This window comes from Engraulis encrasicolus, chromosome 2 (assembly GCF_034702125.1).
Source record: "Engraulis encrasicolus isolate BLACKSEA-1 chromosome 2, IST_EnEncr_1.0, whole genome shotgun sequence".
Lineage (NCBI taxonomy): Eukaryota > Metazoa > Chordata > Actinopteri > Clupeiformes > Engraulidae > Engraulis > Engraulis encrasicolus.
The window spans coordinates 35287075-35314217 of NC_085858.1; the positions used below are offsets into that span (position 1 = coordinate 35287075).

General features: G+C 43.0%; 1 protein-coding gene across 1 annotated transcript; it reads right to left on the reverse strand.

Annotated features, from left to right (window-relative positions):
• Positions 1–120: 120 nt before the first annotated feature.
• On the reverse strand, positions 121–27086 carry atp13a1 (ATPase 13A1). The gene is made up of 25 exons (XM_063187615.1): positions 26589–27086; positions 26161–26250; positions 25559–25822; positions 25025–25180; positions 24670–24739; positions 24444–24550; positions 24189–24318; positions 23933–23988; positions 22920–23046; positions 22185–22322; positions 20679–20799; positions 19361–19518; positions 18932–19107; positions 17856–17966; positions 15332–15457; positions 12906–13014; positions 11025–11218; positions 9722–9818; positions 8282–8472; positions 7612–7726; positions 6833–7029; positions 3321–3463; positions 2766–2877; positions 1099–1242; positions 121–692 (listed from the first exon to the last, which is right to left on the reverse strand). Exons 1-25 carry the CDS (start codon positions 26928–26930, stop codon positions 582–584), a joined length of 3585 nt encoding a protein of 1194 aa, XP_063043685.1. The 5' UTR covers positions 26931–27086; the 3' UTR covers positions 121–581.
• Between the last annotated feature and the right edge of the window lie 57 nt (positions 27087–27143).

Here is a 27143-nt window from a genome sequence, read left to right on the forward strand (position 1 = left end):
GTAAATGCCCCCCCCCCCCCCCCCCCCTGTCTACCAAAAAACCTCATTTCATGTAACTTTTAAAACAACCCTCTGCCTTTACCTGAAATATGGATTGAAGAAACATAGAACACATTAACATGACATTTTTGGTCTTTATAAGTCATCAGATTTCTGTCTTTTTACAAAATGGAGAAAAAATTAGAACACTTTGTAATTCTCTTGGAGAACGCCCCTGTCATGTGTGCGCGAGTCCGAACACATAAAAACACACTCTCACTCCACACAATACTGCCGTCTTCTTCGCCTTCCACGGGAGAGGTGAGCAAGGAAGCAACGGATGAGGCTTTACATGATAGAAAGGGAAAGAGGGAGGGATGATAGCATCAGGAGCAGAGACCATAGAGGGGGCAACAGAATAATGAAAAAAAAGAAAGAGCCATGACAGAAGAGGGAAACGGAGGAGTGTTCAGCATTAAATGTCACGCCTGTCCATCTCAGATCTCCTGTGCGTGTTGCAGACGTCTCTACCGGCCGTCCTCTCCAAGATGGCCAGGTTGCTAAGGGCAGCGGTTGCTCGGGGCGACTGTTGGCATCATAATTCAGGAAGGCAACCTCAGGGTTCCTTTTCCCAGGAGAAACTGCAGAACTCTATCCACCAGCAGAGCAGCAACAAAGTCCACAACAAGAACTTGGGCAATCACCATCTTGAACTACAAGAGCAAATGAGAAAAAGCAAGGAATCAGAATTTAGAAAGCAGCAATTAAACACAGTGGAAGACATATTTAATGAACTGTAAATGCTCCACAATGACCTTCATTCAAAAATACTACTACCTCTGCATAAAGTGTGCACTACAAAAGTACAGACACAATGGACATCTCAATGAATTAGGTTGTAGATATACTCTAATAACATATGTATATTATAGTATACCACTATTCCAATTTAATGATAACTTAAAATTATAAACTATAAAAATTTAAATCAACAAACGTTCACCTTTTGAAGCACATTCATGAAATGAATGAACTTTTTCACAGGATCACAAGTCTTTGAGGTGTGCGTGCCACGCAGTATTAGTGATTAAACAGCAGTTAGTCAGTCAGCTTACTTACTTCTGTGGGGATATCGACAAGAGCAAACTGCTCATTGAATTCAGGTGAAGATCCAGTCAGTAATCCCACGATGGCGAAGCCTGACAGGAAGATGCTCCACATCAACGGCCGGTTCTCGCTGAGGGACTCCATGAAAGGGTGGCCCTGAAAAATATGAACATGTCAAATACAACAAAAGCTGCCACCCACTGTGAGTAGGTAGTAGGTACACATTAGGGGTGGGTATTGCCAACAACCTTGCAATACGATACAAATTCCGATACAGGGGTCACGATATGATAAGTATCGCAATACATGTGCATCCTGATACATGGTCTTCAAGGCAATATATATCCCAATATTTTTGGCAAATGTTTAATTTTTTTTCAAAAAAATTCAGACAACAGACGTGTATAACCACGTTACTGTTTTTGTTTTTTTGTAGTGCAACAGTTACACTGTAGAACATGTAAACCACGGCTTTCACAAATATGTAGGCCTACTGCATAGCAAGGAGCAATTGTCAGATGCAGTTTCATCCTAATTTCATTTCCTTGATAAACTAAGTGTAACGGAGGCTAACTAGCACAGTGTTGGCGTGGAACGTTGGTAAACCTCCCTCCGATAGCTTCATATAGTCTCGTGCCGTTGGGCCGAGAGACTAGTCTCTTGGCCCAGCGGTATCGTACTGTGTCTCCCATTGCCGAACCGTTGTAGTTGTCGAGGTCGCACGTTCGATCCCCGAGGGGGGTGAACAGGTGCAAGATGACCTCCGTCACAGTGGTGCCGCTGACCCGGGATGGGAGTGAGGTTTAAGGGGGAGAGTGTAACGGAGGCTAACTAGCACAGTGTTGGCGTGGAACGTTGGTAAACCTCCCTCCGATAGCTTCATATAGTCTCGTGCCGTTGGGCCGAGAGACTAGTCTCTTGGCCCAGCGGTATCGTACTGTGTCTCCCATTGCCGAACCGTTGTAGTTGACGAGGTCGCACGTTCGATCCCCGAGGGGGGTGAACAGGTGCAAGATGACCTCCGTCACAGTGGTGCCGCTGACCCGGGATGGGAGTGAGGTTTAAGGGGGAGAGTGTAACGGAGGCTAACTAGCACAGTGTTGGCGTGGAACGTTGGTAAACCTCCCTCCGATAGCTTCATATAGTCTCGTGCCGTTGGGCCGAGAGACTAGTCTCTTGGCCCAGCGGTATCGTACTGTGTCTCCCATTGCCGAACCGTTGTAGTTGACGAGGTCGCACGTTCGATCCCCGAGGGGGGTGAACAGGTGCAAGATGACCTCCGTCACATAAGCTTAATTGTTTGTTTCACGAGAAATATCGGTACCCACGCCTCCGTATTGATACAAGTATCGTGAAGAGGCCAACAATGATGTATCCTGATATCGATATTTTGAACACATCCCTAGTACACGTCCAGACTGAGAGCGCATTGGATTGAATGTCTGTATATATTTTAATTCTTTCATCTGTTTTATTTTGTTCTGCTTATCTGTCTTTTTGCTATTCATCTTATGTGAATTTGGTCATGTGTTTGGCAAATAAACTCATGATGAGGATGATGATGAGGATGTTGATGATTATGATGATGATGTCATGTTCATTCAGTTGTGATAATGATCTTTTGGGTGGTCTGGATAAAAGGCATTATGTGCTGGTCTGATCAGCGGGCAGGGCATTACCTTGTAGTTAATGGCAAACGTAGCCATCTGCATGGCCATGGACATGATGTAGACAGTGCTGTTTATTAAGCTGGGCTCAAACTCCTTGTAGAGGTCCACAAACTGCTCTGCTCTGTTGGAGGGATAAGACGTGTGACTTTAGAAAACAATTTGGACAACACAAAAAAAACGGCTTCTGACAGGGACTCACTCAACCGTACATGAATGCTAAATGACTGTTAAATAATAAAACACAAACAGCATACTATATGTCCACACTTAATGTGCTAAATATGAAAGTAACACTTTTCTTAAGTAGCTAAATTAAATATTTCATATTTATCACGTGTATATGTGCAAATCGATTTCCATGAAAAAAAAGGCTTCAAATTGGAATTCAGCCGTACATGAATGGTAAAAGACTGCAAAATAATAATCTAGGCACACACATACATGTATACATTTTTTTAGAAAATATATCATATTAAGCAAGAACATGTAACGTCCAAGTAGCTCAAGAAAAGATTTCGTATTTATAATGTATACATTTACACATTAATGGGCATGATGGCGTACCTGGGTGGACTCCTGCTCTGCGCCCCCTTGTACAGATATACCAGACTGCAGAAGTGAACAGCAAACTGCAGCAACACCGTCAGCACCGTGTACAGGTTGAAGATGTTGGGCAAGGGCCGCTCTTTCGAAAGGGTTTTCAAAGGCTAGGAGGAAACAAATGCACCAGAACAAATCAGGTTAATGATGCAAGAGTATCAGATGTGCGACTCAATAACAGAGGGAATTGTGGTTGATGGTTTCAGTAGCGACTTTTTTAATTGTACAATTAAGGAATTGTAGAATTCAACGGTGTAGGCAGACCTTTACTTCTCAAGTGCCATTTTAAGAATAAAGGACATGCTACAGACAAGTCAAATGTTGATGCGCAAGACATCACAAAATTATAAATGCAAATCCGAAAGTTAGATTTGTTCTGTGAAAGCAGTCACTTAAGGTGATATTTATGTACATTAGATGGTAGTACCTTTGCTTTTCAAACTCCATATCCTAATGGCATGTAAACTTGATAACTTCGTTAGAGCAATCACACCGTCCTGTTTCCACTAAAGGCATTACATTTCTGCTTTGTCGTATCATCACATCATAAAGTTTCACATCATAAAAGATCCTCATTTCAGCTAGTGAAGTCATGAAACTAGAAGACTATTGTCCAGGGAACCATGCTAAAGTGATCAGCCAGAGGGAAAATGAAATTAGCAAGTCAGACAAGCACTTTGCTGAAAAGAGGGGCTGCATTGCACTGGACAACACTGCACTACTCAGAACGGTCCAAGAGGAATTAAATTAATCAAAACTTGTTTTGTGGTGATCTGGATTGTGCCTCTCAGACAGCATAGTTGCTAAAAATGTGAGCTTGTGCAATAATGCCCTCAAAGTGCCTTCATGCTTTGAGATCAACGCAGGGTTGACACATTTTGATACATGGCAAGTGATCAATATCAATGTCCCCTAAGAGATCTTAACTCCCTTATACAAGTTTTTTTGTGAGCTTATAAACACGGTGTTGTGAGGAGGGGCAAGACACTGGAAGCCAACCATGTGAGCTAATTTTTTGACAGACAACGGTTTCCAACAATCAGAGGTTGAGTTGTGTGCAGCCAGGGGAAAACAAAAATTGAGAACACGTATAGTTTAGCAACTTGTTTGGACCTAGAAAGAGATATACAGTGCCCTCCACAATTATTGGCACCCCTGATTGAGATGTGTTAAAAGCCTTAAAATAAATTCAGTGTTTATTGCAGAAGAATACTGTCACACTGAAAATTGTAGGAAAATGTAGCCTTCAACTCAAATGAATTATAAGAAAATAAAAAAATCCCTGACTAAAAAATAATTATTTTTCATTAAATCACCTGTTCCACAATTATTGGCACCCTTAACAATTCCCAGGAAATAAATATAATTGAAGCATTTCTACAGTAGTTTACAAAGTTTACCAGAGTATGTAGGAACATTTAATTAGTAATTCATCACTTCCTGCTTCCCTGGGGTATAAATATGACGTGACACGAGGCCATTTCTCTTATCCACTCTTAAACATGGGAAAGACAAAGGAACACAGCATACAAGTGAGGCAGATGTGCGTCGACCTTCACAGGTCAGGCAGAGGCTACAAGAAGATTGCCACTCAACTGCAGCTGCCCATATCCACTGTGAGAGGAATAATTAAGAAGTTCAAAACAACTGGAACAGTGGTAAACAAGCCTGGACGAGGACCCGAATTTGTTTTGCCACCTCGCACAGTGAGGAGGATGGTAAGAGAAATCAAAAGATCTCCAAAGCTTACTGTTACAGAATTACAACAAATGGTAGCATCCTGGGGTCACAAAGTCTCCAAATCAACCATCAGGCGCTGTCTACACGCCAACAAGCTGTTTGGGAGGCATGCACGGAGAAAACCTTTCCTCACTCACAATCATAAACGCAAACGTCTGGAGTTCGCCAAGCGGTATTGGGGCTTCAACTGGGACCGTGTGCTTTGGTCAGATGAGACCAAGATTGAGCTTTTTTGGCAACAAACACTCTAAGTGGGTCTGGCGTGCCACGAAAGATGCGCATGCTGAAAAGCACCTCATACCCACTGTGAAGTATGGGGGTGGGTCAGTGATGCTGTGGGGCTGCTTCGCTTCCAAAGGCCCTGAGAACCTTGTTAGGGTGCATGGCATCATGAATGCTTTGAAATACCAGGACATTTTAAATCAAAATCTGTTGCCCTCTGCCCGAAAGCTGAAGATGGGTCGTCACTGGGTCTTTCAGCAAGACAATTACCCTAAACATATGGCCAAATCTACACAGAAATGGTTCACCAGACACAAAATCAAGCTCCTCCCATGGCCATCTCAGTCCCCAGACCTCAACCCCATTGAGAACCTGTGGGGTGAGCTGAAGAGGAGAGTACAGAGTAGAGGACCCAGGTCTCTGGATGATTTAGAGAGATTCTGCAAAGAGGAATGGCTGAAGATCCCTCTTTCTGTCTTTTCCCATCTTGTGAAACATTATAGGAGAAGATTAGGTGCTGTTTTGTTGGCAAAAGGGGGTTGTACAAAATATTAACACAAGGGGTGCTAATAATTGTGACACACATTATTTGATGTCAAATAATTATTTCTTTATGTGGGATTTTTTCCCCACTGAATAAATGCACTTGTATTGAAGGTTGGATTTTTCTCTTTTTTTCCATTAAAGTCCCATATTAATAATAATTGGAAGCTAAAAAACACATCTCAACCAGGGGTGCCAATAATTATGGAGGGCACTGTATACTGTCTCCACCTTACTAAGTCTGGCCCGTTTCATATAATTTTGTGCCCCAACAGAATTTCCTGTCTGCTAGTTCCAGTTAATGGCCGCCATTCAAGTCTACTGACGACTCCTCTGCACAACGGAAAATTCGGTCAGATCGCCAAAGCTAGGGTCGCAGTCATAGAGGTAGAAAATAACACTAGAGAGGACCCCGCCCCCCTTTTTACGGCAATCTGTAGCGGCCATTATCTGTAGGTAGATCAGAGAAATGGAAATTAACAGAGAACGAGGCTCACCTCTGTCAAAAATGGCTTAATCATGTGAAAATGTCCATCAACACACTATACAAGGACAATAGTTGAAGTGTGTTGCTAACTATGTTCATAAAAGATATTATTTGATTTTTAAATGTATTTTATCGACTCATATGATTTAAGTAGATATTTAGCCTGACATTTCAAATCCGGTCTTTGATAAATGTGTTACTTCATATTCACACAGTTTTAGTCAATTTTTTGACAGGGGTGGGCGTGTTCTCCATTGACTTGCATTGCCTGAAGGTACCTACACTACCTACGGAAGTTGGGAAGCTCCATCTGCCATTTCCCAGTGCTGTCGCAAATTGCTGTGTCCTCTCTAGTGTTATTTTCTACCTCTATGGTCGCAGTGCCCATGTAACTGGTGGATAATAAGGTAGATATCATCACAAAATAACATGACAAAACATCCACTGGTGTGAAGTGTGAAACTCGTCTTGTCCAGTCTCTGACCTTTGACCTGGAGATGAAGAGGAAGCAGCCGGCCAGGAGCAGCCCCTGCAGCGTGGCCTGGAAGTCGCTGAACTTGACGCCCTCCAGGTAGAGCACCGACTGGCTGTAGGCCAACACCAGCGCGTTGAGGGCCAGGATCTTGAACATCTGCAGCGTGGTGACCAGGGTGCAGCGGCCCTGCTTTATCACATGGCAGACTGCCGAGGGGAGGGGACGGATGGAAACATTTCATTAATGGCCTGGGTTTGACACGTTTCATCAAAGACCTATGTTCTGATATGATTTATACATTCTGAAATTATTTATACATTATATTGTAGCCAAATAAAAAGTTTTAAAAAATCCCAACCTCGAGTGCCTCAGAACTTCTCTTCTTGGATTTATACGTTTATTGTATTTTTGTCTACGTGATCAAATGTTTTGTGTGTCGTTAACACATACAGTACACTAAATTGATTTTACTCTTGCATACACTTACAGTATAGATTTTTTTGTAATGCAAGGACCACAATGGGAATAAGCTCGATTGAGCTTTTTGTGTCATCCTTTTGAAGGATGCCAACGTACATAAGCAACTTTTTATTTAATTTCAACCTTGTGCTGTGTCAATAAGCAATACAAAATCAAATCAATTTTTTTTTTACAGGACTAAGTAGGACTGGGGAGGGAGGGAGGGATGGCCAGAGAAGAAAAAATGTTCAGAAGTAAGGAGTGAGAGATTAGGACAGTTGGCCAGACACAAACACAAAGCAAGAAGATCCTGAATGAATCCCACTTACTGCACTGGATAGATGACAGTTTCGAGGTAAAGGGTGCAGCGATGGAGGCGTCTCCCAGTTTTACTACTTGGACCTGGTCTTCCTCCAGCTCTCTCAGCACCTGGCTGATCCTCTCCTGCACAGACAGACAGCCAATCACAAGATTACTTTTACTCATATGACCTGATAAGAGTACTGTTCAAAATGTCACTTTTGCACACCTCTGTAGTTGGACAGGTGCAGGTGCGTAGGATATTATCCCAGTGGGATCGTCATTCAAGAGCAAAGAAATCCCGCACACTGTCCATTCCACCAGCAAACTTTAAGACTACGTTTCGGTCATCCGACCTTCTTCAGGTAAACCGAAGAAAGCCTGATACGAGTACTGCCATAACCAACATTGCAGGGGTGCATTTCTCTAAAGTGTAGTTGTTAGCCAGTTAGCAACTTGGATAGTTGTCAATGGGAAATCACATGGTAAACAAAAAAGTGGCTAATGTAGTTAGCAACTATGGTTCCGAGAAACGCACCCCAGACCACATAATATGTCTTTCATTAGATCAATCTAGGGGTCAACCGATACAGGTTTTTTAATGGCCGATGGGATACCGATTTTTTTTCATTAACCTTGGACCTTGCACACGCACACACGCACACGCACACACTCACATGCACACGCACACGCACAAACCTTCTGAGCGGCAAGCTGTTCCTCCCTCTGTGCCATGACTCTGTGGCGGGCTGCTCGGGAGCTGAGCTTGGCTCCGGAGCTCAGTACGGGTGGCGTGGGCCTGCTGGCATCACTGGATGCTGCCTCCTTCTCCTTCCCGCGCTTCCTCCTCTCCGGGATCCGCTCTGGAGCGTTAGCCAGCAACGCCACTCCTGTGCGGACACACATTGGAGAGTTAAAAGAATCTCTGGGTAGTGAGTGTAAGTGTTGGTCCTATTAGGACTAAAACTGTTGTTTTATTTGTGTGTGTGTGTGTGTGTGTGTGTGTGTGTGTGTGTGTGTGTGTGTGTGTGTGTGTGTGTGTGTGTGTGTGTGTGTGTGTGTGTGTGTGTGTGTGGTGTTGTACAGGGCACCTTCTGAAAGCCCTACATTGGTGCCTTACATGGCAGCCTTCAGAGCCAGTGTGTGAATGGGTGAACTTTGAGTCAACTTTGTAGTTGTGATATTGAGCAGTATACATATATTTTGATTGTTTTTTTTTAAATAATACAAGATTGACATTGATATTATTTTCATTGCAGCTCAATGAAAAGGATTGCTTTTTGTTTTAGTCATGTCTGTTTGCAAAGCTTGCTTACGTGTCAATACCTTGTTGGTAATAATTGTGAACAGTGAATATAGAAGTGTTAAGAAATTCTCTGCATGTATTATTGAAAATATAAGCTTTCTGTGTTATTCTCTCTCTCTCTCTCTCTCTCTCTCTCTCTCTCTCTCTCTCTCTCTCTCTCTCTCTCTCTCTCTCTCTCTCTCTCTCTCTCTCTCTCTCTCTCTCTCTCTCTCTCTCTCTCTCTCTCTCTCTCTCTCTCTCTCTCTCTCTCTCTCTCTCTCTCTTTCTCCTTTGCTCTTTGAGTTATGTGACATCTCTGTACCACGAGAAAACATCTCTGTCTAGGTTGTCCTGGATGGGTTACCACTTCGCTGAACTATGACCTTGGATGTTTAGGCTACGTGGAAGCTATACATCACATAATGACGCCAGTGCGGAACAAGGGGGAGACAGACCATATTTGTATCTCATATATAGTTCTACATATACATGATAGGAAAGATGACGTTAGTTTTTACTTTTTAGGAGACAATAAAGGCTTGGCCCCGCTGACAGCAGACTGGGCTTTGTTCACTCTGTAAGATCTTTGTGATGGGCAAGATCCCCCAAGCTGCCTCAGATTTTAAATGCTACGTCTGTTTCTGTGTGGGTTCTTCTTTCAGGTCAATTTGATAAGGTAATACAGTGAAATTGTTATGGTGATATGTGAATTTATTCACAAGAAGTGATGACTCTTTTGATCTTGATGAAGGTCGCCTACCACACGGCACACAAGGTGCTTAATTGCATATATAGTGAGTGTGCTATGGTGAATTTGTGTGTGTAAGTGACTGTGTGGTGATGGATGTTCTCACCAATGTGGGCATGTTTGAGTGCGCCAACGTCATTCGTCCCATCTCCACACATGAGAGTGACAAAGCCCAGTCCCTTCAGGCTGGTGATCACAAACTCCTACAGGCAGACACACACACACACACACACACACACACACACACACACACACACACACACACACACACACACACACACACACACACACACACACACACACGCACACACGCGCACACACACACACAAACACACACACGTGAGATCTTTGTACTTTTTTTTGCTCATTCCTAAGAATGCATCTTTTCATAGCAGGGCCGAGAGGGGAAAACCACACACTAGGCAGTCCTGAGATGTTGGGTGTCTACCAAGAGCACAGGAACTGCAATGCAGCAAACTTGCATTGTTCAAACACACCACTGTCTTGTGTTTTTAAAATGTCATGAGGAACTCATCTGCTGGGTCAAGTCCACAGTTTACTTTGCCAAATCAATTATTTGGACCTATTCACAAACACGACGCTTTATTTTCCCTTATGCTTTCACTCTTCATTTATCATTTCAGTCAAATCGTCTTTCCTGAGCCATCTAAAAACAACACCGTCTTAAAAATAAGAGCGTGCTATTTGCATACACTGCAAGTTCACATAAAGACAACCAAGTAATTTAAAAAAAAAAAACAGTGTGTGTAACTTGCTGATGAGGGGGGAAAATGTCTCGAATAACCGTGTAGCCTCGCACATCCTTATGAGATACGTACAGGATCGCAAAAGATACAATTTTTGCTGCGCAGCGTCTATGTCTCTCCCTGAGGATGATGAAAGGAGGATGAGCATTGCTTTTCTTTTGTACAAGGGGGCAAAGGCATTAACTTTTGTTTGGGGATAATAACATAAGACCTTTACATATACTGTGATTTTGGGGACAACACCCAAAATCCAAAATATTTCATTTAAAGGTGCATTGTGTAATATTTTTTTTAGCTTTTTAGTTTCTTTCCAGAACAAACGTTACCTCTTTCATGAATACTTACCACCACCATAAAATTCTAAGTATTCATTATGACTGTATAAATAAAAAGTCTTCTCCATTTACGCCATTTTGATTTTTAGCTCCAAAACTTACTGTACTTCGATCATACTGGTAAATATTTGTTAATTATTTTAGTAAATATTAATAAAAAGATCAAATTTGGCAATAGGCAGCCCAGTTGCAACAAGCAGCATAGTTTCAATACCTGCTCTGGCCACCATCCTACACAGTACACCTTTACATTTTTTAAAGCAACATTTGTACAGATGTGTTAGCTGGAGCAGGAGATTCATCGTACCTTTTGTTTGGGGTTGACTCGTGCGAAGACCTGTACGTGAGGCAGCAGGGCGTGGAGCAGCTTGGTGTTGTAGGTGAGCCTGGCCAGTCCCTCGCCCGTCACACACAGGTCGTACTGCGTCACAAACTCAGGCACGGAGGGAGGGGACAGCGCCACGTGCACCGAGCCGTCTATGGACTCCCACTGCCAATCACCTGAACCAAAAACACATGACATACAGTTCGTTATTACCTCCGCCAAGGAGATTATGTTTTTGGTCGTTATCAATCAAATGAAGAATGAACCAGAAGCACTCAGGTTTAAAAAAAAAAAAAAAAAAAAAAAAAGATTCATCAACATTCCGGGACAGGGTGAAGTTTGACTTTCCAGTTTCTAACTCCACAAATAAGACTTGAGGCAGAAATACTTGAAATGAAAAACATTAGGGTGTAACCCCATGGCCTTGAAGGAAGTATGCACTCTCTGAGTGCTTCTATTTCATTATTTGATAACTTGTTTGTTTAGCTTTTTAATTTATGGTTCATTCATTTGGCAATTACAGATGTTAACACATATTGACAAATTGTGTAAACCTGTTCTCATCATCTTCCCACAGCCATTAATCTAAAGCAGAACAAGCGGCAGAGAAATCCCTGACATTTGTTTTGTTACTGTAATTGAATTCATAATAGGGACATACATAACAAACACACAAACAGAGCAAAAAGGTTATGAGGGAAATTTCATTGGCACTAACTTAAATTACGACACATAGCAGATAAATGGTATTCAGAAGTCACCAGCATATTCAAACAATCGGACTCTACAATGCATGTGCTGATTATTATTGTATGAACTGATTTGTGTTAATTATAATAACAGATTTCATGAGTAGTTTACATATTTAGCACAGCATTCTAATTCCTGAAGCAAGGTTTTACTGAACACACCTGGGAAGCATACACCAGAGAAATGTAAGGATGAACGTGTTGAAAAGACAGGAGATATGCAAGATTATTTTTAAAAACATCTAAATTTAAGTCATAGGTCAAAAGATTCCTTCTGTTTTAATATGTCATTGACGGAAAAGAATGGGTTGCAAAAGGAATTCAGAGGCCTGTTTCGGCACTAGAGACTGCTGTGCACACCATAATCGAAAACAGCTGTTTTCCCACCAACACAAGCAGGGCTCAAGAGAGTAAGAAAGTGGTTGTGCGTGAGAGAGAAAGATCCAGTTGAGAATTTAAAAACCCTAATATAAGAAACAATTCAGCAGTACATGACCAAGTTGGGGTCTATTTGTGTGTCCATCTGGGATGGGGCCAATATAAAGTGTGTGTGTGTGTGTGTGTGTGTGTGTGTGTGTGTGTGTGTGTGTGTGTGTGTGTGTGTGTGTGTGTGTGTGTGTGTGTGTGTGTGTGTGTGTGTGCGTGTGTGTGTGTGTGTGTGTGTGTGTGTGTGTGTGTGTGTGTGCTGTACATGCTCAGCTGGGACGTACTATATGCAGTATGAGTAAGTTGGGGCCTGCCTGCAGTGTGTATGCATGCCTCTGTGTGCGTGCGTGTGTGTGCGCGTGTGTGTGCGTATGTGTACATGTGTGTGTGTGTGTGTGTGTGTGTGTGTGTGTGTGTGTGTGTGTGTGTGTGTGTGTGTGTGTGTGCGTGCGTGTGTGTGCGCGTGTGTGCGTGTGTGTGTGTGTGTGTGTGTCTACGAGCGGGAGTGTCAAAAGGGTGTAGAGTTGCTCAGCCGGGATACGAACCTGGACCGTCTGGGCTACCAAACAAGGGCTCAAACCACTGCACCAAAGAGCCAGGTTTGTTGACATAACAGTCAAAATACACCCGCACCCCAAGTGATGGTCATTCCATCACACACTGTGTGTGTGTTTGTGCGTGTACGTACCTGGGTTAGGGCCTCCCTGCAGTATGAGGGTGTGCGGCTTCTGGATGAAGTTCAGTTCTCGGGCAACGTGGCATGCTGTCAGTGGATTGTCTCCTGTGATCATCACCACCTGAGAGAGAGAGAGAGAGAGAGAGAGAGAGAGAGAGAGAGAGAGAGAGAGAGGGAGGGAGAAAGAGAGAGAGAGAGAGAGAGAGAGAGAGAGAGAGAGAGAGAGAGAGAGAGAGAGAGAGAGAGAGACGTTGATTGGGTTTACACTCTAAGCGTTTACATTAGACACTTAAGTCCGATTTAACTCACTTTAAATCTGATTAAAACTTAATTCCACTCTACAAATATCATGTAAACACTTGCCGAACAGGATTTAAGTTTATTCCGATTTAAAGTTAAGTCCGATTAAAGTGGGTGGTTTATTCCTCTTTTAAATCCGATTAAACACCTTCCTCTGTCATGTAACCTTTTATTCGGAATTACAATAAATCCAGTCGTTCCACGCATGCTCGTTGACCACATGATGGCGCCAAGAGACCGTGAGCGTGTTCCATTCTCCACACTCTGCACTGTGTACTGTGATACAGTGCACTTTCCACCCTCAACTTAACGGCTAAATTTGAGGGTGAAGTGCAGGTCCAATTCACGTTCTGTCTGATACACTTCACGGAAATGACGGTTGTCGCGTGTCATCAGAGTTTACCCAAAGTTCTTTTCCGGTAAGAAGACGTTCTCTGGTTTACCAACCGTCAATATACAATTCATCACGGAAGACACTGTTCCTTATGTTGACAAGTTTTAAAAGTTTCCCCCTTTCTCTTATACACATGGCTATTGTCTTTGGAATCAAAGCTATGCTGTCATCACAGAGATTCGGCAGTTTGACCAATCTGACACTCAACCAGAGAGGAAACTACGTAACAAACATGGCGGCCGTTGAGTGCGAAAAGTGTACATAACTCCACACTTCAAAAAATGGCCGGTTTGAGGGCGTTATCCGGGTAGTTTACAGTACACTTCACCGCCGCGATTAGAAATGGAACTACCCTGCGTACCCAAACACAGTGCGGGAAGGGCGGACACTACGAAGATTGGAACAGCCTCCGTGGTCTTTGCCAGTGAGAAAAACATGGCGGCACTTCCTGTTGATTTTCACATGAAAGTTTTGCTTAATTTAAAGTCCCTAAGCGACTATAAATGTTGTGGCTTCCATATATTGATGTAAAAGTGCCCCACAAAGTAATGAAGCACAACAAAGTTACTCCACATCACCCTTTCACCAGTTCGTTTTTCTAAGCTAGGTGGGTGCTAACTAGCATTTGAAAGAACCAGACCCAAAGGGGATTTCTTCAGCCTTGAGTCCACTGAGGGAATTCATTTTCGGGCTGAAGATTAGCTTCTGTCCCAGAGTTCCCCGGAGGTTTGGCGACCACGCCCCCACGCCTTATTTGGCTCACTCAGCACGTGCGTCCTCAGTCCAATCGCAATGCTTTATTTTCCCCAGACGTTTAATCGCATTTAAGTGAAAGTGCCATGTATACACGTCGCAAAATAACTCTTAATCCGATCTACTTAAATCCGATCTATTAAATCCGACTTAAAAACATCATGTAACCGTAGCAAATGCACGTCTATTGAATTAAATCAACATCATGAAAATGCTTATGGGTTATATAAGCTCTCATATAATTCATAGACGTCCTGGATTGTTTTCCAATGAAATGTGTGGAATCAAGAATGCACATCAGTAATACAAATGAGTTCCAACTGATCCTCATTTTGGACAAATTAGTTTGAAAAACTGGTGATTTAACTGCTTAGCTCGACCTCAGTGGCACAGAGCTGAGCAGAGCAGAACTAATTGGAATCATTTCACAAATATGTGAGGATTATTGCTTTCTTAAAGCCCATTTACACATTTCTGGATATTTTTTTGTTAACGCATCCATATGGACTTCTGGTTATACACAAAAGGAGTTGCAGCTCCCTAAAATTGATATTTTTATGTGGAGATTTCTATCCATCACATAGCTGTTTTTTTACCCATATGCCGGTGTCGAAATATTACCAAATAAAAAAAATGTGAGTTTTAAAAATATCCGCAAACGCGTAACCAAGACCCAATACTATGGTCATCAACCCAAGCTCTAAATTAGTGTTTCTCAACGGGGGCGCTACAGCCCCCCAGGGGCGTTGAGAAGGATACTGTTGAGAGGGGGCAGTGTCTAGTAGTCATTGGGGCCTGTAGTCCATTTAATTTTTGAATATTAAGGGGGGTGTTGTCAGTCTTATGCTGGTGTCAAGGAGGCGTTGGGAGGCTTGTGATGAGGCCAAGGGGGCGTTTTTTCATAAAAGGTTGAGAACCACTGATCTAAATGATGAAGTGCGGGCAACACGAGAGTGTGACTGAGGTGGCCATGATTCATGATGTCACTCACGTGATGTGAGGCTTCCTGGATCTCCCTGATGACGGTGCGGCTGTCGGTCTTCAGGGGGCACGACACCACCATGAAGCCGGCGAAGTGCAGGTCACACTCTAGAGCATCACGCGTGATCTCCCTCACCTAGAGGAAAGAGAGAGACAGCGGGAGAGAGAGACAGAGACAGAGTGTGATATCAAAAGGGAGAGAGAGAGAGAAACGGAGTGTGATATCAAAAAGGGAGAAAGACAGAGTGAGAGAGAAACAGAAAGAGGGAGTGTGATATCAAAAAAAAAAGAAAGAGAGAGAGAGAGAGAGAGAGAGAGAGAGAGAGAGAGAGAGAGAGAGAGAGAGAGAGAGAGAGAGAGAGAGAGAAACAAGAGACAGACGGACACAGAAAGAGAGAAATAGAAAAAAGCAAGAAGAAAACCATGAGAGTGAGAAACTCTAACTCCCCAATGCGCTCCCCTATGATAGAGCAATTCCTGACAGAACTGGATCCTCTCTCTGGTATCAGTGAAAGACCCCAGAAATAGCAACCATAACATATTTCCGCAGAATAACTCGGGGCAAACCCAGAAATAGACCGGGACAGATTTAGAAACTGACAGAGGAAAGCATCCCAGTGAAAGGAAGAATCTGCGCTAGAAGAAGAACTTTAAAAGGAATAAGGCATCTGTTCCTCTAGAGAGTGACACCTCAAACAAGGTCAACCTCAGATAAAAAAAACTTTCATCAAAAATAAAAATGTTCATCAAAGGAATTTTTTTGTAAAACAAAAAATAACTGCTTACATTAAGTCGTTCAAGCCTCATCTAATATGTATGTTTTTATTTTTTGGGGGGTGGGGTGATGGGGTTTAGACAGAACAGTGAAGAGTGAGACAGGAAGCGAGTGGGAGAGAGAGAAAGGGGAGGATCGGGAAACGACCTCGGGTCGGGAATCGAACCCGGGTCACCCGCGTAGCAGTTCAGTGCCCAGCCGATTGAGCCACTAGGTATGGTTTTTTTATTTTGTTTTTTTTTTCAAATATTTTTGGAGGTCTTTTTCGACTTTATTGGGACTGTGTGAGAGGTGAACAGAAAGCGAATTGGGAGAGAGACGGGGAGGGGTCGGCAAAGGACCCGGGCCGGGAATCGAACCTGGGTCAGCTGCATGGCAGGCGAGTGCCCTACCGGTTGGCCACGGCAGGGCCCACTACGTATGTTTAACAAAGTTAGAAACAGTAACAACAGCTATGCTGCTGACACCAGTGCACTTTCCCTTGGGGCAAAGTACAAAACAGCTACGTAAGCACTTATGACTACAATGATGACCGGTGTGAATGGGAATCTTCACAGGCTACTGGGCAGTCATGGGTAAGCTGTTAGGACATCAGACTTATAGCACAAAGGTTACCAGTTTGAGTCCCAGTCCCGACCCCCCGACTCCCATGCTCCTCCATGACTGAGGGACACTGTGCATGGTACCTCGCCGCGCTGCTCCCTTGGGGCGCCATTGGGGGCTGCCCCTTTGCACAGGTGAGGCATAAATGCAATTTCGTTGTGTGCAATGTGTGTTGTGTCAATACGACAATGGGAGTTGGAGTTTCCCAGGTGGGCTTTCACTTATGTGCGGGTGCTGTGGTGCACCTCGCTGACCACATACACATGTTACATGCCCATGGGAACTCAGGTTCGAGTCTGGCATGGGTCATTTCCCAACCCTGCCACATCTCTCTCTACACCTCACTTCCAGTCATCTCTCAGTCTCTAACAGTCACATAAAGGCCAAAAGCAAAATAAAATTAGAAATGCACTCAAAGAATGTAAACCTCTGCCAAATGAAGCTGTTTGATAGAACATTACACCTTATTTTTTTAAAGCCTTTCTGGCTTCTTTTTGTGGAGTTAGAAACTGGAATGTCAAAATTCGCCCTGTCCCGCAATTCAATTCAACTAGGGCTGTCTAGATTTCTAGGTTAGCAATGGTGAAGAATCTTTTTAAAATCCTCGTTCCGGATCGTCATCAAAATGTAATCACTAGTCATTTCCAACAACGCCACAAAGTTTCATCCAAATCCGTTCATAACCTTTTGAGCTATCCTGCTGACAGACAGACAGACAAACAGACAGACAAACAGACAGACAGACAGACAAACGCAGCCGAAAACATAACCTCCTTGGCAGAGGTAACAAAAACGATAACAAAAAACAGAGTCAGAGGCTGAGGTGTCTATGATGTTTCACAAAGTTAGGAATAGTATTAAGGATTACGCGGTTGACACCGTTGCACTTTTCCTTGGAAAAAATTGCAAACAACTTGGCACTTATGACTAGAATGATACCCTACATGAATGATGATCTTCACAGACATGTGGGAACGGCTTGGCTACTTTGCAAATCAGAGCATGTACAGGGGTGCATTTCTCGAAGCCATAGATGCTAACTCTGTTAGCTACTTTGTTTGCAATGCAAAATTTCCCATTGGCAACTACCAAAGTTGCTAACTGGCTAACAACTTTGTTTTTTGAGAAACGCACCCCAGAATTGTAACAGTCTCACCTGCTGATGGCTGAGGTGTCCAATCTCCTTGTATCCCAGAGCCAGCACGCGGGCCCCTTCTCGAGACATAGCCTTGTGCACTTCATCATAGCTGGCCGGGCACTCTGAGAACTGCAAGAGAGAGACCAATAAAAAAATAGGAGGGAAGAGAAAAAGAAAAGATCCATTGATGCATCATTTAGTGGGATGATGATCATCCATCATTAGACCCTTCACAGCCTGGGAGGCAGCGAGGTCGAGGAGGCAGAGGCGCGGACAGCCTGACAGGAGTGCTCAGTGAGGCAGTAGGACAGGCACTCATAAATGCATGTCAGTAACTACATTTTTCCACCCGTATGACAGCCAAGCCATAATAGCGTGGTTTTCTTTGGCTCTCTACTAGACATAAGACATCGTGTCTATCAATCGTGTCCTAAAACAACTAGGCCAGTCTGTGGTTGTTTGGTATGAACAATTTAGAATTGATTTCTTCATCCAAATCAGCAAGTATTTTACTATTAAATCTTAACACTACATGAGATCCTATTGATTCTTATTTCATAATGCAGTGGGGATTAAAATCATATTTCTGTGCAATAACAGAGCCAGGTAATATCCAGTTATACTGCAGATATACAATATTAAAGGAACGCAGATGACTTCTAATGTGGCTCTAATCAACCGCAAAGGAGCAGTCAAGAGGAGTTTCCCATGGACAAATAACTGGACTCTTCTTTACAAAGGAGAAGGTTTGGCATGGAGAGTGGTGGGGACATTTTAACGGCAAATTGTCCGGGTATGCTGTTTTTGTTATAGTTCTAAAAAAGTGGTGGGGACAAGCTAGGTTTATCTCAAAAGTGGTACGGACATGTCCCCAGTGGTGTAGTCTACGTAGAACGCAGGTATACACAGTATACCCACCTTAAAATTTCAGGGATTTCAGTATACCCACTTAAAATTGATTGATCCATTATTTACAATAGCACAAATACAGTATATCCACCTCAAAACATGTTCAAATATACATACAGTATGCCCATCAAAAAAGTAGACTACACCACTGCATGTCCCCACTATTACGCCCATGCTTCTTTTACCATTCCCCTGAGGGTCTCCGGGGCTCCTTTGACGGTGGAGATGTAGCACAGCTCAGTGGAGCCCAGCCTCTCGTACGAGGCCAGCACAGACATCCTCTTCAGGGCACTGGCGAAGTGGAAGCGCTGGTGGATCTTCAGCCCCGGGGTCTTGATGCCCCGCGCAAACACCTTCTCATCTGTAGGGACAATGCAGGGGACGGAGAGAGATGTAGGATTGTGAGTTTTCATTTGTGTAAGTAAGGCCAGGGGAGGTGGTGGCTCAGTGAGCTAAGACGCCGCCCTACAATAATTCCGTCCCAAGGTCCTTTTTCCAATCCTTCCCCCTCTCTCCCCACTCATTTCCTGTCTCTCTGATTAAAAAAGATGGAAACATATACAGGTATCAGGTGTTAAAATGCACTTCGTCTACTAGAAAACCTTTGACGGTACCTTTTGTGAGGCTCCAGTCTGCTGCGGTCAGCATGGCCTTCTCCAGCGGGTCTCCCACCAGCTGCCCGTCGTCAAGGGTGACCAGCGAGTGACACGTGGCCACCACCCGATGCGTCTCCACGGGGATCTCCGACACCGGCATCACCTCCATCCCCTCTCTGTCACACAAGCAAGATCACAAGATGTGAAGCTGGAGAGACATTGTAAAACATTGAAACATTAGCATCAAATAAATAAACCTTAAAGAGGCACTAGGTAGGATGACGTCATTTGCGAGGTGCCCGTGGCATGCCTGTCTCAAAATCTACACCATAATGAAAAAAATGCTGTTCAAATAAACTTCCTTTAAGACTGTTTTTCATCCCGGAATGCCAGCAGTTGATACAAATCTGAATGCAGTATGTAAAGCGATGTTTCAAATTAAAAATGTTTCTCACAAAATTTGTTCGGTCCGATGCTGTCAAAAGTTGCATGTGGGGTTTTCTGACAGCGGACCGTGGAAGTGATCACGAGAGCCATCGTTCACTTACTAAAGACTCGCACAAGACTAGAACACTAGAACATGACACGGGAGTGGATTTTCACTCCCGTCCCATCCCAGTCCCAGAAAAAAAATCCCATCCCGTCCCATCCCGGACTGGAGTAAAAGATACAAATCCCATCCCGTCCACTCCTGAAAAGAATGTCTCCCAATCCTGCCCACTCCCACTCAAAATTAACCCCAATCCCGTTTCGTCAAAAAAAACAGGCTTTTTTTGTTTGTTTTTTTAAAGAAAAAATAAGCGGCATTCCCGCTCACGTTCATTTTTATTCCCGCTCCTGCCAGCTCCCATTCATCTTTATTCCCGTTCCTGCCCGCTCCCGTTCATCTTTAAAATTTTGACTCGCATCCCACGGGAATCCCGCAGGACCCGCGGGACCCACGGGAATTCCTGAAAAATGTCATCCTCTAGTTTGAACAACTGTGCACCTTCGAGTCGAAGGATGATGTGAGTCTCAATTCAACAAAGATTACAAGATGATTTATTGCCATATACTAATAAATTTCATTTATGAGCATTGCAAAGCTTTGTGTTTAAGTCCACACAGGAAAATGCAGGTTTGAAAATGCAGGTTCAGAAAGTAAAAACCCCGCTGCTACAGTTTCATCCCAATAAAGGTGACAGGGTGTTTACTATCTGAAGCTGGGATTGCCACCTCTGGGCACAAACATTGACTTGGTATTGCCCTCCCAATAAAGCAAAAAAAAAAAAATGAAAAAAGAACAGTATACAGTGTGCGGTGTATAATGAATCTTTTACATAGAAAACTAGAGTACCTTAGTCCAGCCACGCCTCTGACCACCAAGCTGTCACTTGTCAAAGTGCCAGTCTTGTCAAAGCAGCAGACCTCTACCTTCCCAGCGAAAGGTATCCTAAAGGGCTCAGTGCAGAACACATCTGGAACAGACATACACATACACACAAAAGAGGAAATGTATGAATTCACAAGATGTGAGTGGTTAATGTTCATATTTTATAAGGAAATATAGCTTAATGGCAAGCCTTAGAAGACCACATCCCTATGATTAAGGCCTAGTGTGAACTAAATACAGTATATCACGAAAGTGAATACACCCCTCACAGTTTTGCAGATTTTTGAGTATATCTTTTCATAGGAAAGCATTACAGAAATGTAACTTTGACCCAATGATTAGTGACCTTTTGACAACATATTTAACCGCTTAAATTTCTTGTTCACTCAGAAAAAAACAAAATACAGCCATTAATGTTTGAACATGTACTCACAAAAGTGAGTACACCCCAGATTAAAATCCGGTAGAGAAGGGGCTATGTTGGCTTGAATCGTCTCGAAATGAAACGAAATGAAAAGGGATGACAAGGGAGGTCATCAGTGTGCGTTTCAACCTTTCTTTCCATTGAACTTTTACATTTTGAGTCTGCATCGGGCTTAAATAGATTGGTGTGAGATTTGAATGCAATCCTATGGAGAATATCATGATCTGCTTCAGTAGTCACAGTGCATGTTGACATGCATGTTTCTTTTAGGTGTATTTCAGATTGCCAATGTTGACAGCATTCATGCATCCCCAAACCATGTCAGTCCCACTACCATGCTTGGCTAGTGAGAGGATACACCTTTTTTGTAAAACTCACTTGTTTACCACCACACATGCTTGACACCATCTAAAGCAAATTAGTTTATCTTGGTCTCAAGAGAGATGAACAGACCAAGGATATGGATCACTGGAACCATGTCGTGTGATCTGAAGAGACCAAGATAAAATATGTTGTCAAAAGGTCACTAATCATTGGGTCAAAGTTACATTTCTGTAATGCTTTCCTATGAAAAGATATACTAAAAAATCTGCAAAACTGTGAGGGGTGTATTCACTTTCGTGATATACTGTAGATTGGCAATTTTACCATTACACTTCACCCCCACAATTTCAATAAAGGGCTTTTAACATTTATCTCTTAATTTGACTTGGCATGGGGCCGCCATGAGATGGCAAGTTTTATTAAACTTTAGAGATGGGATTTAATCCAGAGTACGGAGTAACGGATACTTTCTGCTGACTGTAACTGTAAAAAAAAACATGATTTTTAAATTGTTTCAAGTGAATGGACGACAGCCGAGGCTTTCATGAATTCACTGGAAAAAAATAAAATAAAAAGAGTCATGTTTCTTACAGTTACAGTCAGCAGAAGGTATCCGTTACACTGAATGACAATTCCTTTTTGGACGTCTTTGACCCGGCTACCTGCAATTGCTTCCTAACAGTCTGAGCATTTGTTCTCCTTCCTAAGAGTTTGGTACTCACAGAGCTTGGCCAAGGCAATGAGCGAAGTGTTCACAGCTAGTGACAGCTCTATAGGAAGCTCAGGTGGCACCACAGAAGTCAGGATGAGCGTGCACTCCAGGAACAGCTTGTACCGGTTGCGGCTGAGATCCTTGGTGCCTAAGAGGAGGGGGGACAACAGTGGCATTGAGACATTTGCTACGTTTACATGAGAAATTTAATTCGGATTTAACTCACTTTAATTCTGAATAAAGCTTAACTCCACTTTGAAAACGTCATGTACCACACCTCACAATTCGGAATGAAATGAAAGATCAAAGTAAAACTCGACAGAACTATTACTTCTGAATTAATTAATTCAGAATTAAAAACGTCATGTAAACGTAGTGATAAAGATTACAAAGCATTGACTGATGTGAAGTGAATGATGTTGTCTGTTGTAGGGCTGCATATCGAAAATGTATCGATATCGCGATATCAAGAGTGGCAATTTGCATCTTCCGAAAATGAATGAATTATCGCTAACAAGTAAAACATTTCCATGTAGACCAATCACTAGCAGAATATCAACAATTGCCCAAAAGCCCACCATGACCAAAGCCACGCCCCCCACACAGATCGAAATATTAGTGAAAAGAAAAACACTCATATATCTAAATATCGTTATCGAGGTATTGCATGCTGTTATCGAGTATCGATTTTTTTTTCTGATATCGTGCAGCCCTAGTCTGTTGAGAAGGAAGAGCTGCCACTCACCCTCCACCCAGACGTACGCAGCCGCAGCGATGGCAAACACCAGGAGGAAGAGGATGAAGATGAAGGTCTCCAGGTTGTTGGCTGTGACCCTCTTCACTCCAAATAATATGGTCCTCAAAAGTTTCCCCTATAAGAAAAGGAAAAGGTGATCAATGAACCAATATGTGTTACACATGTGTAACGTTGTGATGATGTTGTTTTTTTATCTTCTGTTTTTATCAGTTGTCATTATCTCCTATTGTTAGTTTATTATGTGGTGTGGTTTATTGTGCCTGCTGTCTATATGTTTATAGTACTTCTTGAGGAGATGTGCAACGTTGACCACTTGACTTTCCCCCTAGGAGAAATTAAAGTTTACCTTGACCTTGACGGCAGTGCATATCGGCAATACTCATGTTGATGACATGTTGTTATGTTATGCGCTGTCTTAATGTTTTTTGTTGTTGCATGAGTGTGCATATTTGATTCTTCTCCTGAGTCTGATGATGATGTGCTTGTATTGTCTGAATGTCTTTTTTGTCTGAGTATGCATATTTGATACTTGTTAAATGTTGATGGTAATGTCTTAACTATACCCACATGTTGGAGCTGTGTGAAGTTTGATGGTTTGTGAAAATAACTGGTAACACTTTATAATAATGTCTGCTTATAAAGCGATAATACGTCTTCATAAGTAATTAACAAATCATGAACAAAACATTAACAAATGTTTGTAAATGACTGGGAAATGTTATGTTCATATTTTATATTTATCAAACATTTACAAATTGTTTGTAAATGACTAAAAAATACTCTCTTATAAGGTTTGTAAAATCTTGATCATACTATTTGAAGATCTTTCATAAAGCATTAATCATTTTTTGTTAATAATAAAAACATGTGTTAATGTTTTGTTCATCATTAGTTAATTATTGACTAAGTCTTTATAACCAGATATTATTATAAAGTTTTAACTTTCCCTTAGGGGACAATAAAGGAGTCCATCTTATGAACGAGAGGAAATTCCTCCTCACCTGAGAAGTGTAGAATCCTGTTCTTAGAACATACGCTACGCATCCATTGTCCACAGCTACACAGGAAGTACAAACACACAAAAACAAGATTATCATTTCATAACTACGCAAGTCAAGTTATCATTCTTCTTGCATGTTTTGCAACTGTTCGGTACACACTACACAAGTCAGGAGGGCAGGATTTTTGAAGTGAGTCACTAGATTACAAAAGATAGCTACGCTAGAAGACAAAAGAGGAAGTTGTGGCGAGTAGTACGTTTAAGACCGGCGGTGGCTTTGAGTGGGGGGCTGTGTTGCACCACTTTTGTCCCTCCGGAGATCACGTGGAGACGTGAATCTGACTGCAGGTCCAGGTACCTATCTGGGTCCAAATCCTCCACGGGCTCCTATGTATGGAGAGGATGCCATGAGTGAGCACAGCTGAACCTTATGTCATAATATGAGCTAAACGCATATTTGAGAGAAACAAATGCAGGAAACGGGTGAGGTTAAGAGCGGAACAGTGCCTTACTTTCATCTGTGGCACGGACTCTCCTGTTAACATGGCCTCGTCTACAATGCAGCGGCCGCGGAGGAGAAGAACATCGCAGGGCACTAGGTTGTCCTGTGGAGAACGTCCTGAGAGCAGAGGAAAGCAAATGGAAGAGCTAAGACAGTGCCACAAACGTTGACGTTATTCACACATAAAAGGTTTTTCACACACAATAGAATGGATGGAAGGAAAATGGAGATTTTACCTATTGATACAATGTCACCAGGGACAAGTTCATCGCTTGAAATTGGACGCCATTTTCTATTTCTATAAACCTGTAAGAATGTTTTCAAAGGTTTGTTAGAGAAAGTTTGGCTTTATCCGTAGTATGTATTTGAAACCACATACATGATGTATATAATGATAAACAATAGTAACGCAGTGTTGCTCATTTTTTCAGAGAGAATGTTTAAATGGGCCACTTCCCCACAGCAACTTGTTACTCTGTATTTATACATATGTAATAACAATAAAACTGAATCCTGTGTGTAATCCAATCTAAATTTTAAAAAAAAGACCCGTATAATGACCACATGGAGTAGGGGAGACTTGACGGCTACCTGAATCATGTAAGGTTTGTTTCCCATGCGGCGGATCTCAGACATGTTTCTCATCTGCTGCTGGACGAGTGACGCCTCAAAGGCCACCAGCATGAAGAGGGTGAAGACGCTGTAGTACCAGTACTCATCCAGACACCACAGGCCCACGCAAAACACCTGCTCAAAAGCGCAGGGAATTTCAGTTCGTAAAAGCGCTCACATCACACTGAAGTCACAGAAATAATTCTCCAATAGCCCCAGTAGTAGTGTACGACCCTGACTGCTGCTGAGAGCATAACAACGATCATGTTTCCGTCAATACAGCGTTTCGCATTACAGTTCATTGACAGTGAAAGGGATTCTTTGGCATCCCTGTAAATATAGACAGCCAGGGGATGCTCTGAGCTCGTTATGTCCACATAATGCATAACATTGTCTTTTGGGAATTCTCACAAGCCAACACAAAGCCAATGGATAAAATGCCAGTCAAACATTACATCTTACAGAATACCATTCATGCATTACAGTAGATCTTTTACTCTCCTGCAAACGCACCTGGAAGACGAAAAAGGGAGCGGTGGCCCTCTCCTTGAAGAGCTCCAGAAAGTCTGGCACCACCATCTCGGCACGGTTGGTCCCATAGCGCTTCTCGGCGGCGCGCAGGTCGGCCTCCTCCTGGTAGCCTCTCCAGGCCTGGAAGAAGCCCATGGACTGGTCCACTGGGAAGGCCACGGGGAGGAAACGCTTCTTTTCCTTGCCGTCAAACACGTACCTGATTTTCTGGAACTCGAAAGAGAGGACGCCCTCTTCATTCTCATCCTGTGGGGAAGGAGGAAAGATGGTACAAGCACGGGGGTGTGACACCAAACGCAACCACAGAATACATCAACTGGAGACACTGAGTCTGAGCATCCAGGTTTGGACTTTGCACATGCACGGTTAGCTGGTAGTAGAAGAGTTCCATTGTGAAGTTAACAGACAATGCAAAAAGGATACACCTGCACACTTCAGATATGTGCAATAAAGGCTTTCCTGATTTATCTACAAGCTTTGGGTGTCTAAACCTTCAGCAGAGAGCATATTAACAGACACAACAATAAGTCGTCTCAAAGGAAAAGGAGCATGCTTACATCTGAACCACAGATAAGAACTCTCACCTGGTCCCGTTGCAAAGGCACAAGCTCTGCAGAGCCATTGTTTGGCGTGGGTATTACTTTGGCCAAAGTGGCCTTTTCTGGATCTGGTTCCTGTTGGCACACAGAGGGAAATTTCTCACTGCCTTGTAACCCTGAGCTGACCCAGCATTCAACCTCTACCACTCTCCTTATAAACAAAACATTGACACCAGTGTCTAAAAATGGTCAGTGCATGCACCTATTATATTTACACCAAATTGTTAAACATAAACTAAACATAGTGCACCATTATAAGAAACCCAGTGATTTGACATGACATATGGATCTCAATATGACAGCTATGACAGAAGATTTCCACCACACACTGAATCACATCAGTACACACAGACCAGGGGCACTTGCCATCCCATACATGCAGAATCGGTGCAAAAACACAAATGCAACTTTACCTTCGCGCAGGTGAGAAAACAGTGTGCGTGCACTGACCAATAACCAGACAGTACCGTCAGAACGTGCGCTATACCGATGGCGGCAAGTGCGAGCAGGCCAGGCTCGGGATAGTCCTCAACCCCATATATCCCTAACCATACATAAAGCCAGCCCGGGTAAAGAACTGTTATGAATGGAAGTACTGTGCCGTGGAAAAGCCTAGGCCTCCGTCGATACAGTGACACTGAGCTAACTAGCTCGTCGCTGCCACTGTTATCATGGTTGTGGTTCATAGAGGGGGCCATCTGCTGATCCACCGACCCCCGAATTCCATCTACAGCCGTGTTCTCCTCCTTTTCCATTTCTCTCAGTCACGCGTATTCCTTCCACACTTGCCCCCTCTTCTCGCCACCTCCTCCAGACTTAAAATTGCTGCCGAACGATAAACACTCGCTATTCCTTGGTCCAGTCGGTGTCCAGATTCAATTTCTGAATTTCTTTCACATCGAAGCCAACTTCCGCGTACGCAAACACGCAAGACCTCCACGACACTTCCGGCATAGAGTTGTCACTAT